This window comes from Anoplolepis gracilipes, chromosome 2 (assembly GCF_047496725.1).
Source record: "Anoplolepis gracilipes chromosome 2, ASM4749672v1, whole genome shotgun sequence".
Classification (NCBI taxonomy): Eukaryota; Metazoa; Arthropoda; class Insecta; order Hymenoptera; family Formicidae; genus Anoplolepis; species Anoplolepis gracilipes.
This window is the reverse complement of record NC_132971.1, coordinates 2,510,198-2,526,604: the sequence shown is the minus strand read 5'-3', so window position 1 is coordinate 2,526,604 and position 16,407 is coordinate 2,510,198. Positions and strand designations below refer to the sequence as shown.

At 31.7% G+C, this 16,407-nt stretch overlaps 1 protein-coding gene across 39 annotated transcripts in view; it reads left to right on the top strand.

Annotated features, from left to right (window-relative positions):
- The window catches only part of LOC140676205 (uncharacterized), a 229,874-nt gene that overhangs the window by 47,526 nt on the left and 165,941 nt on the right, over positions 1-16,407 (top strand). The window contains exons 7-8 of one of the 39 annotated variants that reach the window (XM_072911022.1): positions 15,039-15,229; positions 16,029-16,276. The exons of 32 other annotated variants lie outside the window; for them this stretch is intronic. In XM_072911022.1, the coding sequence (XP_072767123.1) occupies positions 15,039-15,229; positions 16,029-16,172 (335 nt within the window). In that variant the 3' untranslated portion in view covers positions 16,173-16,276. Of the gene's footprint in view, positions 1-537; positions 877-1,279; positions 1,758-2,998; positions 3,377-7,864; positions 8,253-11,845; positions 12,160-15,038; positions 15,230-16,028; positions 16,346-16,407 lie in introns of those variants that run through there. 6 more of the 39 variants (XM_072911034.1, XM_072911036.1, XM_072911024.1 and 3 more) reach the window with 6 other exon arrangements.

Sequence of the window (16,407 nt, the reverse complement as noted above, 5' to 3'; positions counted from 1 at the left end):
GTATAGAGAATCGTGTAAGTTATTAATAAATTGTATATCTGGAATAAAGCAAATATGTGAAATGCTACTAATGCTAATTATATATTTATAATTTAAACATATTAAAATGTGCTTTTTATTTGTTTCTTTTATTGTTGCTTATAATTGTTATTTATATTATTATCATTAATTTTGTGTATTGAATAGGTAGCAGCATGAATTGTACGGAAATTGAAGAATCAAATCGATAATGAAGAAAAACGGGATGTGATAATAATTGCTATAATAATATATAATTTACAACGATGAGATTTAACGCAATAGAAGCTAAAGTAAATTAATGATTAGTCTTTTGAAAATATGATTTGATTTTTTATTTTTATTTATGTTTGTATCATTTCATATCAAGTTTTAATTGTGCTGATAACGCATTTGTTCTAACAGCTAATATTGAACCTGTATGGGATGGTAATAATAATAGTGGAATGAAGAAAAAATATATCTCAATATCGCACGCGAGTTTTGTGACATTTTCTGACATTGGATTTTCGTTTGCAGGTTTCTGTGCGTCCCTCAGGTTGATAGGAGACGTAAACGACTGCTCTCGGAATATCTCTAACAATATCTTTCCCTGCGCGAAATGTGCGAGAGTATACAACAAGAAAGGCAGCCTGGTGACGCATATAAAATACGAATGCGGTCAACCGCCTCGTTTCAAATGCCCATATTGTGATCTCATTTCGAAGAAGACATCGAACGTGCAGCAGCATATACGGAGGAAGCACAAGGATCGCGCGATTTACGTTGAGGATACGCGACGTTTATCGTCCAATTTTCAATATAACGCCCGTGGCATCTATCGTCGATCGTAGCAATAATAAAACGCAGTATTTCATCCCGAGTTTAAAATCCCCGAGTAACCTTTTGATTCCATCAACTGTCCCAAGTATCGACATCGAGTCGCGATCCCGATTTCGATACGATCCTCGATCAATTGATTTTGTTCGCTCTTTAGAGCGCACTCAAATGATGATACTTTAAGTGATTTGAGGTTGTTTTTCTTCTCTTGGTTTTTTGACGAAGAGTTCTTTACAATTTTTTATTTATTGTTAGTAGTAACGTGCTGTCTCGCCAACGCAAGCCTTAATCCAATTCTCAAGGATTTTCTGCTATTTCTACGCCTTCTCGAGCGTAAAGGCGTTTGTCGGCGTTTGTCGGCGTTTGTTGAAGTTTGGGAATCGAGCTTTTCTCGTTCGATACTCGCGATCACGCGGCCTCTAACGAAGGCTTGTACTTTTAGTTTTCAGATCCACCGGGAGGACAAGTGCGAGTCGGGCTTTCCGCTGTCCGAATTGCACGAGCGTGTTCTTGAGACGGAAGGGTCTACGGGAACACCTGATCTACGAGTGCGGGCAACCACCAAGATTCCAGTGTCCTTACTGTATTCATCGGTCGAAACTGATCTCAAACCTTTACAAGCACGTGCGCCGTAGGCATCGCGGCGAGTTAGTCTGGTGTATCGATCTGAAGCGCAAGTGAAACGTTCGCGAAGCGAAGCGTTCTTCCCAGTACTGTTAAAAACGTCGTGTTACCATTCATTAACAAAGTCAGTCGAGTGGTACTTTCAAACTAAGATGAAAAATAAAACTGTTCTCCTTGAAATAATAATTCTAACTATTGCGAAGCGACCCGTAGATATATGTTTAAAATAAACTTATTGTCTTTTGTTTACTAAATTTATCGATAAAAAATATAATTTCTCTTTAATACACTTATATCTGATTTGTCTTCTCTCGCTTTTATTTATTAAAAAAATTGAAAATGCATAGCGACTCGACAAATAATGTTATCCACGCTTTTGCAATTCTCTCTTTTATTTGCAGTTTTTTTTTTTTCGACCGATTGCTCCTTAATAAGGACATGTGCGCACTTTACCAAGAAATTAAGTTCCCTTGTTTGAATTGAACAGTGTCTTTCAACCAGAAGAACGACAAGTATCTAAAGAAGCATCTAAAGTACGAGTGTAGCCAACAGCCAAGATTCAGTTGTCCTTACTGCTCTACCTCTCGAAGAAGACCTTAAATGTACGCGCGGACATTCGCGGACTTCATATTGGCAGCGAGTTTAATGCGACCTAAAAGTAGATATGTTTAATCGGATTTTGTGCGATAATGATTTGAAGTCAAAATCTAAATTCTAATTAATATATATTTGATAACTTATTAAACATTTAAATTCGATTTATGTATGAAATACAAGCTGTTTAAAGTTTAAGTTTCTGTTTAAGCATGCATTTTTTCTCTCACATATATATATATTGCATTATTTTGAAAATTATATATTATTTATTATTATTTATTTATTTTTAATCCATGTCTTATGGTTTTGGATGACTCTCGGTTTTACATTTGTAATTTTGGGTTTTACGTATTGTAGTGTAGTGTAAGTGTCAATATATATAAATTTCTTGAACCTCATGACTACATACTAACTAAAATATCTCAAACACAATAATAATAAACTAAACACTAAAATGAAATAACTTTTAATCAACTCCAGAACTAAAACAGAACTCTGTACTTTAAAATCAAATTATTTAACTCTCAAATCTCTATCCTAACAAATTTCATCACACTCAAAATCAAAATTAAAATTAGAATTAGAATTAGAATTAAAACCAAATCAAATTAAATCAAAATCATTTTGAAAATTATGTAAATAAATGATGAGTTTGTGTTATATTTTTTTACATGAGTTTACATTTTTACGTGAGATTTTTATTGCACGTCACTGGAAGATGAATTTTATTCGATTCAACTTAGCATCGATTTTTCGCAATTCACTATGCACTGTAGAAATGTCTCATAATCGATGGCTGCGATTCTTTGCAAAACAGAAAATGTGTTCTTTTGAGATCTTTTCATCTCCGTTTTATTCCGTTATGCGCGACTACATTATCGATAGATGGACGCCGTGATTTCTTGTCGAACTCTGACGAGTTCCCAACGTTTTCTTACAGATTTGGTACGCTTGAGCGGCTCCAATATACCATCCATTCTGCACATTTCACCGTCTAAGTTCCCTTGCTTGAGCTGCAACAGCGTCTTCAGCCGGAAGAACAATCTCTACTCGCACATGAAGTTAGAGTGTGGGCTACCACCGGGCTTCTTCTGTCCCTATTGCGAATACGCCTCGAAAAAGTCATCCAACATACGTGCTCATGTGCGCAGAAAGCACGAAGGCCGTGAGGTTGACGTGATACGCAAGCGCCTCTAACATCACCGAAGATACTGTCATCATGAAGTTGTAACTCTCTCCTTCGGAAGATTTTTAATCTTTATCAAATTATAAATAATATCTCTCTCTAAACTTAAAGTATCTAATAGCGAATTCGATTAAATGCATTAGTATATGTTGCACAGGCACTGATGTATATGTTAAAGGCGTCCAACCAAATTCTCTATAAGATTATAAATCGTTGATTAAAATTTGAAATATTTGACATAAATACATTATTGATTCTTCGATATTGTAATTTTATTAATTTATTAGTTATATGCATATAACATATTATATATATATATATATATATATATATATATATATATATAAATTTTTGTGATTTTGTACAAGTATGAAATACCATTTATTGTTTTTTTTTTTAGAATAAAATTATATGAATGTATAATATCAGATCAATACTCGTATCATTTATTGTTGCTTACTCTCATTATTCTTCCAACGATAAAATAGACATCTGCGTTTAGCAACAATTTTTCAATTTCACGAAGATCACACACTCGCTTATCACCGTTTTATTTGACTGTTACTGAAGAAGGTTTGACATGCATAAATCATAATCGAGTCTTCTTCGTTATCTCTTATATCGTGTCGCGAGGAGCTTTGACGCGAGCGGCACGTCTTTTTTGTTTCAGGCCAAATTCGGGTGAATTACTGTACGTTTACGGACGGCACGCAGGGCTACGCCCGCCAGTCGTATCCGTTGACGATGATAACAACGACAGCCTCGACGATGATCGGGACAAATGCGAAGAAGTTTCCCTGCACGAGTTGCAATAGCGCCTTCAGCCGCAAGGGCGGTTTGACCTACCATCAGAGATACGAGTGCGGCCAGAGGCCGCGATTTAAGTGTCCGTACTGCGTTTACTGTGCTAAGCACGAATCGAACGCGCGACGACATATCCGCAAATGCCATGATGGTAAGGATGTGTATTTTGTCGACCTGGGCAAGCAGAAACAATAGCAACAACAGCACGGCTCCTGATATCACAGACATCGATTTGCAAGATCGACGTTGTTCTTCGTTCCGAAGAATGACGAGCCACGAAGATCAAAGAGGCTCGCTCGCTCTTCGAAAGAAGATTCTTCTCCCGCCAAAGAACCGCAACTAGGAAGAACGGTAGAGATCGAAGTTCTTATTCCTCCGTCCTTGTTGTACGGTATTGTTCGTAATTACGAAGAATACCGTAAGACATTTCCATAGATCTCGCGAGTTATAATATATAATGGACCTATGGATATTCTCTTTTTTTTCAGGAATGAAGGACACCCCAGATTTCTGAGTCAACATCGATTGTTCTCGCTTTTCATAGTTTAAGTTCGCTTAATCGACTCGAAGAATTACCCAAAGCTGCAAGTGGAAGATATTCTAACTTGAAGAAGGTACAATGATTTATATATATATAAAAAAGAAAACGGAAGATTAGTGCCAATAATAGTGTCTTCTTGTTACGCGATTAGTCAGAAAAATTCATTATTCGCTTTCGTACAATAGTCTAGGAGAATTGTAAAAGAGAATTGAAAAATGTTTTGTTATTAGAAAAATATAAGGAATTGTTAGTCTTTCTACATGACAAGTAGCTTTCTTTAGCTACGAAGCACATGTGGAAACTGAGAAATTTGGAAAAGCTTTAAAAAATAATCTTATAAGTAACATACTAGATCAGTATTTTTTTGACAACGTACAAGTGTGCTATAAATGTAGAATACCGCCATTTCATTGTCCTTCATCATATGATTATTATATATAATTTATTTATATTAAAAATCACCTAAGAGTTTAGTCCGTACTAATTGTCTAAAATTATATGTATAATTGTATATATTGTCATTTGTTTTATTTTTTATTGTTACATTTAAGTGTTAACTAATCACTTATTATTATTCTAAAATTATTAATAATATATTGCTCAGATTATATCATTATTGTTTATGATGCAAAAATTGTTTTTGTAGCCGATAGGAGGCAACACATAAATAATCACTTATTATTTACGATTATTGCATTGTTTTTGCGATTATATAATTGGTTTTAAAGGATATTATCATTTAGCGTTTACATTACATTACATTATCATATCAGAATTAACATAAAATTTCATATTTTTTGCTCTGAAAAAATTTTGTATTATAATATAATAATAATAGTTTTAAAATAGTATATTTAACCCTCCGTTAGACGCAATATCCAATAGGTATTATTAAGTAAACACATCGATCTTTTTATTTATTGTACATATATATAATATTAATCAATTTGTATACATATTGATTATTTTTTACATATTTATTTAATGCCTGGTCTATTAGCCAAGTGCTAAAGAAATTGTTTTAAAGCACAGACAAATAATGGAAAAATATTGCGCTTAACGGAGGGTTAATGAGGAATATAGTAGCGTACTGCGATAATTAAGCTCATAAAATTTGCATAAAGCTTTTAATTGCATTTAATTTAATTTAAATTCTGCCATACATATCTCAAATTATATATGTGTCAATTGTGTACGTGCGAATGTGTATGTGTCGCGCGTTGCGAATTAAATGATTGTGATACATATGGTTCAGTATTATTAAATATAAAATATTATATAGACTTTCTTTAAATATATTTACGCAGTTATATTGTTTACTATGAATTTTATAAAGGAACTTTTTTTAAAATGTTTATATATATTTTCTTAAGTTTTATTTAATATTTTATTATATTATAAAAATTGCATGACCAAAAATGTATGTACCAAATAAAAACGTTATTGAATTTTAACATCTGTATTCTTTATGATATATGTATATCTTCTGTACGATTTACATTTACGTGTATAAGTTTTCGTTTACATTTATCTTCACTACTCGCATAGATGTAATTAATTAAGATTGAATGTTGCAACTTTTAATTAAACAATCCAATTTTTAATGACGAAGCTTTATTATTATATATTGTTAATAAATTATTTATTAAAAATATATTTAAAATATCAAATGTGATCCTAGAGAATTGAATTAATTGTTAGAGTTTTTTTGTAAACAGATTGCACTAAATAAGCAAGTGAAAATTTAATTTATACAAGAGATTATATTTTAATATCGAGTAAAAGTTGTTTCCAATAAGAAGAACAGAACATTAATTATTTGAAGTTCAGGGTCAAACTATGATCTCAGGGTTCATCTCTTCGACTCTTATATTCTTTCAAAATATTCAGATTGATAATTTCGAATCGCGTCGAGATCTCCATGAGTTTTAAACTGCGCACTGGCGACGGTTTCTAATGGAACGTCTCTGTTTTAAATTGTATTCCGTTTTTAGCGATGGGAGATCCACGAGCACCGCTGTTGACAGCAACGAGAGGCCGAGATTTTTATTGTTAGATATCTGAGTATCTTTAAATTCAAGTACAAGCTTTACCGTCACTTAAAATTTGCGTGCAGTCAGTTGCCAAAGTTTAATTATCCTTATTGCATGTATCGCACCAAGTATATATACATATGAAACGTACGTAGGTACGTGTCTGTGAAACATTTCGGCAAAAGTATACGTTATCGATGGAGAATCCTAGTATAAAATCAGGGCTATTTAATGTGGCGTGAATTTTTTTTTAATAATTAGATTTTTTTTTTCCGTAGAGCCTTGAGAAAAGACGAGCAATTTGATCTTCCTCATGAGAGAACGTGCAGAATTTATTGATAAGATGTCTACTTTTTTTTCAAATATATATTTGTTATTATATAATAAGTGGTATACTGCATTATTTTCTGATTAATGGAACAAAGTGGAATTGTAATATGTGTAAATGATGAAGCGAAATGATCTTTGTTTGTTGAGTGTTTTTTTTTTTTATTTCAATTCTTTGATAATTATTTAAAAAATATTTTTTTTCTGTAAAATATTGATAGACTTTCAACATTAATTTTAAATATATATCTAAATTTCTCTCAAAAAAACCGAAATAAAAATATATGATTTTATTGATTGAAGAGACTCTGACTTTTAATTAGGTTTACATAATTATTCATTACTTGTTCTACGTTGTCCTCCATATAATGACATTATAGATAAATATTTATGGTGGAATGGTTCATCATTTTAATACATTGATTGAAAATATTTTTGTGCCTAATAATTACACACACACACACACACACACACACACACACACACACACACACATATATATATATATGTATGAAAAAAATTTATAAAGAATATTTTTTGGTTCGAAATTAAATTGCTTCTCGATATTACTATGTAAATTATTAGTAAAATCTACAATATCTACTGCACTATTTTTTACCATTTTTTTTGTACTTTTATTATGATATAAAAAATGTAAGCGATTTATTGTTCAATAAGAAGTTTATCGACTTTACTTCATTGACAGTCGAGTACATCGAGATATCTCGAATGTAACATTCTTAATGATAATATTATTAATCTTAAAAAAATGTCGATTATTTATATCTTCACGCAGTTATCACGTAACAAAAATCCCCTCAACACGAATAATTTTTCTATATCAATTTTGTTAATTCGCGTTTGCGAACAGTAGCGATTTACGTGACTAATCGATAGGATGTCTGAATTTTTCAGGAGACAAGTACTCTTTGGCGAACATGCAACGTAGGTACAACGCGAATCCGCGATCGGTCCGTAAGCATCCTCAGCATCCACGGCAGGTCTGCAGACAGGTGTATCTCTGCCCGAAGTGCGGCAGGTCCTTCAATTGGCGCTATAATCTTCAGCATCATTTGAAATTCGCGTGCGGTCAGTCACCGCGGTTCAACTGCCCGTACTGTTCCTTTCGGACGAAGCATACGTCAAACGTGCGGGCCCACGTGCGCAGGAAGCACCCCGATCGCGAGGTCTACGTCGTCGACATTCTCAGTTGGCAGCAAGACGGCGGCTCGACGGTCGCGTAAAGTACGACGAGCGATGTGTCGTTTCCCGGAATAAAGGATCGTCTTTAACTGAGCCACACATACACGCACACGGTAGTTTTGAGAAATGTCCCTCTTTTTTCTCTCCCCTTCTCCTTTACCCGAAAAATCTATTGTCATTTGTGCATTGAAACGAGTATAATTGTCGGTTACACGCTCTATCTATTGCTGTCTATATTATATAACATATATATAAATATATATTTTGGAACATCGGAGTTGACATTTGCTTGTCACGAAAAATTTTTCATTTCGAGGAGAGACTATTTTTTCGCGCGTTTTTCTTTCTTTCTTTAAACAGTTGGATGTAAAATCAGTGTAGAAATTTAGTGAAAAAGACGACGCGATGATTTTGACGGGCTTTATAAATGACGTCTTATGTGCTTTCTTCTTGCAGCTTCCGAGTTGCTGCTGAGGCACACGTGGCAGAAAAGCTATAATCGGTCGGTCGCAAACAGGAGCGATCAGCGCGCAAGATTGCGCTTTCCTTGCGGCAATTGCAGCAGCGTGTTCAGCATGAAGCAGAACCTGCAGTATCACTGGAGAATCGAGTGCGGCCAACCGCCGAGATACAATTGTCCTTACTGCGTCTATAGGACGAGGCATCCGTCGAACGTTCGCGCCCATGTACGCCGTATACATCCTGGCAATCGAGTCTACGTTGTGGACATACGCAAGACCGAAGTCTCGCAATTCTCTTGAATTCTTTCCAGTCCAAATTCCATTTATTGATATATCTGTATTCGAATCGATCATGCCTAAATCATGGTGACTCTTGTATGATGCTTCTATAAAGTATATCTTACATACGGTGGTATTTTAAAAAAGATCAACTTACTATTTATAATCCTTTATATTGTGCCAAGTTATTCCATTTTTCCTTACTCTTCTGCGTCATTAAAGATAAAGTATTTATAATTTCACTATAGAGACAATATAAGTGAACATACTTGCATATTTGTGCATATATTATATATTATGTATTCTTATTTCATAACACTTTCTAATCGATTTTTCGATTATTCGAAAATATTAATTTCGTAATCGAAAAATAAGATTCCTGTCCGCGTGATTGGAAGTTGATTGGATGATTGGATGTTAGATTTAAATTACTTTTGTTGAATGCTGATTGTTTGTATTTTCTTCGGTGAATCACCGCAAGTTATATAAATTAAAATTTTATTTGTAATAAGAGAATTTACTTTAAAAATAATTTAAAAATGTACTAATAAATACCATTTTATAGAAAAACATTTACCATTTTATTTCCTTTCCATGTTAAAATATATAATATGAGATTATGCTCTTATTATGTAAATTAATGTTAAAATTAATGTTTAAATTATACTTTATTTATTTTATCGATTTTTTAGGGCACAATTAGCAACAGGTTCCTCTCTTATTTAGCTCTATTAATATTAAAAAATGGATTTTTTATTGTCTTACGAAAGCGATCGATAAGAAGTTCTAGCTATACTGGGATGTATCTCTTAAGGATGACTTAGGAAGAAATGGAAACGTTCTCCCTTCGCCGCAAGATGTTGTCTTAATCCGCGTTTCAAGTTTTCGCCTCGAGTTACGTTACGAAATTTTCTGTTTTCAGAGACTCGAGCGGCTGTCACGCAACGATATTACGTGCAATTAGCCCAGTGCGTCTATAATCCCGACGATACGCGCCAGAACAGAAGTTACCCTTGCCACAAGTGCGGCAACGTGTTTACACGCAAGAACAATCTATATAATCACCTCAAGTTCCAGTGCGGTCAGTTGCCGAGGTTCAACTGTCCCTATTGCTCGTATCGAACCAAACACTCGTCGAACGTGAGGTCCCACGTGCGTAGGATACATCCCGATCAGCGAGTTTATGTCCTTGATATGCGCATCAAGCAAGATAGTTAAGCGAGATGCGAACGTTACGAGTTTCACGAATCTTATTTGACAAGGGAAGATCAAGATTCCCGAGCAAGACAGCTGTGAGATATAGTCTGAACGATGCGATGGTGATATCGCTCAATCGAATGATAAATTCTATTCTGTTTACGTGAATATTTATGTTGTATATTTTTTTATATTGTTTAAATTATTTGTTTTTTATATTGTTTAAATTATTCGAACAAATACATTCTCTTTATAATTTATAAACATCAATTTTTATTATTCGCGTTTGAAAATTCTATGTCTGATTATTAAGAAATTTAATAACTTTTTGTTCTTGACAACGTAGTTGATTATAGGTGCATAGACTGAAGCTTGTAAATTATTACATATGGTATTTTCTGGAGTGGCAGGATTTCGAGAAATTGTTTACTCGAATAAAATAAATTTTTATTGTAGACATATTTTTGCAACATTATCGTATTGAACTTGATAATGTAGAATCGAAATCTTTGTAATCGAATAAAAAATTTCAAAAATATATTATTTGAAGAATATAATTGTCTATTTTGTCTTATGATTTTAAGTTTTTTCTGAGAAATAATTGTTTTTTTTTGAGATGTAATTCTTTTATCTTAATCTTTTTACTGATACATAAATTAGCGCATGCATTGATTAACTTTCATTTCTTGACGTGATAAATGATTGATTCACGTTATCACTAATGGATTATTTGTTATAGGCGTTAATTCTTGTGACGTTTGACTGTCTCCGATTCCACTGAAGAACAATGTGTGCTGCTTATCGTCGTATGAGAAGTATATTTGTGTTAACAAATTCTGCAGAAATTCCTTTACTCGCCGACAAGATCTGAAAAGACCTCTGTGTAACGAGTGTCAACGAAAATAGCGTTTTAAATTCTGCTATTACTGTTCAAAGTGGTCCTCCATGTCTGTAGATACGTGCGCAATAAACATAAAACAAATACCAATATAAGTTATGTATTATTTGACGATCAGTCTTCGTGAATTTTTTATTTCCTTGTAAAATATTTACATTTATGTAGACAGTTATTAATTTTTATTTGGCAATATTTTATTTATATTTACGTTTTACGTAAATATTGACGATAATTGTGAATTATTGAATTTATATTTTTAAATATTGTAAATATTGTATTGAAAAATTATTAGAGAAAGTTTGTATTTGCTAGAATATCTTAATTTTACTTTCTTATTTTATTTTACTTTTTACTATTTCCCATGCTACTCGGTACGTTATCACATCTTTATAATAAACGTATATAATAATAAAAATTGCAGTGATAAATGTAGATTTTGATACATAATCGGAAAAACTGCCAATTATGATCATCCTGAAAAGCGAAAATAATACGACATCTTTTCTCAATGACGATTACCTCGACATAAAGATGCTTTGCCTGTTTTTATGTCAATACGGTAATATATTTCGATGAACTATTGTATTCGATGAACGATGTATTATTAAAAAATTAGCGTCTCGAATTTAATATTGAATAAATTAAGCAGCAACAGAAAAAAAAAGCTATAAAGAATAACTTTGAACAGTCTGTATATTTTTATGTTTAATTATTCTAATATTTGATAGTGCAATGAATTCTATGTAACGTTGAATAAATCTCAAGGAAAGGGTATAGTTATCTACTTTATTTTTTACCGATTCCTTTATTCCGAATAATTAATAATGTCACTAATCAATAATGGATCATTTGTTACAGGCATTAAGGATTGTCATGTTCGGCTATCTCCGATCTCACTGAAGTACAATGATGTGATTCAACGCTGTTTATCATCGAACAAGAAATATATTTGTGTTAATAAATTCTGCAAAAGTTCCTTTACTCATCGACATGACTTGATCAGGCATCTGCGTAACGAATGCCAACAGAAACCACGTTTTAAGTGCCCGTTCTGCGATTTGTGCTCGAGATATACATCCAATATTTATAAACACGTGCGCAATAAGCATAAAACAAAGGCCATAAGTTGTGTATTTCTTACCGATCAATCTTCGTGAAGGTTTTCATTTCCTCGTTGTAAAATATTTACATTTAGATAGTTATCAATGTTTATCTAGCATTATTTTTATATGAATATTGACGATAAATGAGTTCTTGAATTTATATTTGTAAATATTGTGTTGGACAAATTATTAGAGAAATAAGTTTGTATTGGTAAAATTATATATCACCAATGACGAAAATGATTCAGAGGGTTATTATTATTAATTGACCAAACTGGTTAAATTAAGCTTTATACTTTTATTAAATATAACAACGACTGTGTCGTTTGTTAAGTTTATTAAATATTCAATAAAAGTATAAAGCTTAATTTAATAAGTTTGGTCGATTAATAATAAACCCTCTGAATCAAATAAGTTTGTATTTGTTATAATTATGATACATACCTTAATTTTATCTTTTTATTTTGTACTATTTATTAACACTATTTGTTGTGTTATCACATCTTTATAAATATGAACGTGGATATAATAATAAAAACTGCAGTGATAAATATAGATTTCGATACATAATTGGAAAGACTGCTAATTATGATCATCCTGAAAAGCGAAAATAATACATCTTTTCTCAATGACGATTACCTTGACATAAAGATGCTTTGCCTGTTTTCATGTCAATACGATGATTTATTTCGATGAACTATTGTATTCGATGAATGATGTATTATTAAAAAATCAGTGCCTCGAATTTAATATCGAATAAATTAAGCAGTAACAGAAAAAAGAAGCTATAAAGAATAACTTTGAACAGTCTGTATATTTTTATGTTTAATTATTCTAATATTTGATAGTGCAATGAATTCTATGTAACGTTGAATAAATCTCAAAGAAAGGGTATAGCTATCTACTTTATTTTTTACAGATTCCTTTATTCCGAATAATTAATAATGTCACTAATCAATAATGGATCATTTGTTACAGGCATTAAGGTTTGTCATGTTCGGCTATCTCCGATCTCACTGAAGTACAATGATGTGACACAACACTGCTCATCATCGTACAAGAAATATATTTGTATTAATAAATTCTGCAAAAGTTCCTTTACTCATCGACATGACTTGATCAGGCATCTGCGTAACGAATGCCAACAGAAACCACGTTTTAAGTGCCCGTTCTGCGATTTGTGCTCGAGATATACATCCAATATTTATAAACACGTGCGCAATAAGCATAAAACAAATATCATAAGTTGTGTATTTCTTAACGATCAATCTTCGTGAAGTTTTTTTATTTCTTCGTTGTAAAATATTTACATTTATAGCGAATTCGGCTGCTTGCACTAGTGCGCACTGACTGCGAACTTTTCTAGTGTTACATATTCGGTTTGTGCACACTGTCCTAGTGCAATCAGATTGGTGTATTCGACGAATGAAAACTGCCCTAGTGTAGTGATGAATTTATATTCAGACAAATGAAAAAAACTGAACGAGAGCAGAAATGTTGCACTGACTTTTCTGACAGAGCAGTTTGGTTCTATCTGTTCAATTTAATTTAAAAAATGGAAAATAAAGAAAAAAGAGTAAAGTTTATTATTATAAATTAATTACTAGAAAGTAATGGCGATGATGAAATAATAGAAAAATTTTAATAAATACAATAAAAGAAAAAAGGGCGAAAATTAAGGATTACGTTAATATCATCAATAAATATTCAGATAGAAGTTTTATAGATAGATAGATAATTTTATTCGTCAGCATATAAGTCAAGAAGGGACTTGGATTACAAAAAGTCTAAATCACTCATTCTTCTATACCTTTCCTCGATCACATCATACAACATGCCTACTCTCTCTCTTTCGCAACAGTAACATCGATATATTTATATATATATATACATAAATACCTTATCTAAATTTTAATTCCTAAATCTACTCATCCTCTCACATTCTCACATAAGCTCTTATTCTTTCTAATTTTTTTTTCCTTCCAAAACCTTTTTAACAATGCACTTTTCTTCACATCTAATTCGTCATTGAAAATTTTGTTATTCGATAAAGAGGTTTTATATAATAACGAATATTTTAATGGTAATAAAAAATATTTAAATATTAAAATAATAATATTAATATTTAAATATTTTTTTTTGCTTTGCCCCAGTGCCGCACTAAGTTAATGTTGCATCAAGATTGGTCACATTTTCCTAATACTACACAGAGATAATTCTACATTTGCACTATGTCATGGCAGCATTAGAGCAGAATCAATGCAAGCGCCCGAATTCGCTATTAGATAGTTGTTGATTTTTATGTGATGTTATTCTATTTTTTTGCGTGAATATTGACGATAAATGTCAATTTTTGAATTTATATTTTTAAATATTATGCTTGACAAATTATTAAAGAAATAAGTTTGTATTTGTTATAATATATACCTTAATTTTATCTTTTTATTTTGTACTATTTTTCAATACTACTCGGTATGTTATCACTTTATAAATGTAAACATGGATAATAATAAAAACTGCAGTTATAAATGTAGATTACGATACATAATCGGAAAGACTGCTAATTATGATCTTTTTGAAAAGCAAAAATAATACGTCATTTTTTCTCAATGACAATTATCTTGACGTTAAACTTTGTCTTGTTTTCATGTCAATACGGTGATAGATTTCGATGAACTATTGTATTCGATGTATTATTAAAAAATCAGTGCCAATTTAATATCGAATAAATTAAACATTAACAAAAAAATAAGCTATAAAGAGTACCTTCAAACAGATCGTATATTTTTATGTTAAATTATTTTAATATTTGATAGTATAACGAATTCTATGTAACGTTGAATAAATCTTAAGGAAAGCTTATAGTTACTTATTTTGTCTTTTTCACCGGTTCCTTTGTTTGGAATAGTTAATAATGTCACTAATCAATAATGGATTATTTGTTACAGACATTAAGGCTTGTTATGTTCGGCTATCTCCTGTTCCATTGGAGTACAATTTTGTGACTCAACGTTGCTCATCATCGTGCAAGAAACCTATTTGTGTTAATGAATGCTGCAAAAATTTCATTACTCATCAATGTAACCTGTGCCTGATCTGCGATATGCGCTCGAAATATCCCTCCGATATTTATAAAAACGTACGCAATAACTCTTAAAATGATGTACATTATGTATTATTTGATGAACAGTCTTTGTGAAGGCTTTCATTTCCTGGTTGGTAGAATATTTAGATAGTTATTAACTTTTGTTTGATATTATTCACACGTGAATATTTACGAGAAATGTAAATTATAGAATAATATTTTTAAATACTGTTTTTAAAATATTGGAGAAATAAGTTTGTATTAGTTAGAATAATGATTAAATAGATTAATTAATTAGCTAAAATTAATCTCTAATTTTATCTATTTATATTTTATATTATTTTCCAACGTTCAATGTGTTTTCATACTTTTATAAATGTAAGCGTGGATATAATAATGAAAACTGCAGTGATAAATGCAAATTGCGATATATAATCCGACAGACTGCTAATTATGATCATTGTGCAACGAAAATAATGCAACATGTTTTTTTTAATGAGAAACTACTTTGTTTTGTCTGCATGTGAATATGATAACTAAATTATTTTAAAAAGAAAAAATAAATTATAAAAATCAGACTACATATCTTTATTGTCATTATTTAACATTTGATACTGTAGCGAATTTTACGTAACTTTGAATACGATTTATATTTCTCAAGAAAAAACATGTAATTATCTACTTCACACTTTAACAGACTCCTTCGTTCAGAATAGTCATATAAGATAACTAGTATAAAAAAAATTCTTACCCCGATTTTGTGACAGTATTTTGATTTTTGTTGAGTGAATATAAGCTAGTGTTATGTCTTGATAAATTGACGCGTTATCAATTAATGGATTTTTTGTTGCAGGCATTAATCTTCCCTACATTTGGTCCCCTTCGATTCCATCAGAATACAATGGCTTACCTCAGCATCGCATTAGAACACTTGCTCGTAAAAAGTTCCTTTGTATTAATAATTGTGGAAGCTCATTTACTCACAGAACTTCCTTGACGAGACATTTGCGTTACGAGTGTCAGCAGAATCCGCGCTTCAAATGCTCGTTCTGCGATTTCCGCTCGAGATGGAGCTCCAATGTCTATAAACACATGCGTAAATTGCATAAAGGCACGGACATACGTCGTATATTGGTTAGCGAACGCTTTTTATGAAATTTTTTTATTTCTTTATTGTCGATTTTTTTTCATTTCATGGATAATTAATTTTTGTTTAGCACTATTATTTATGT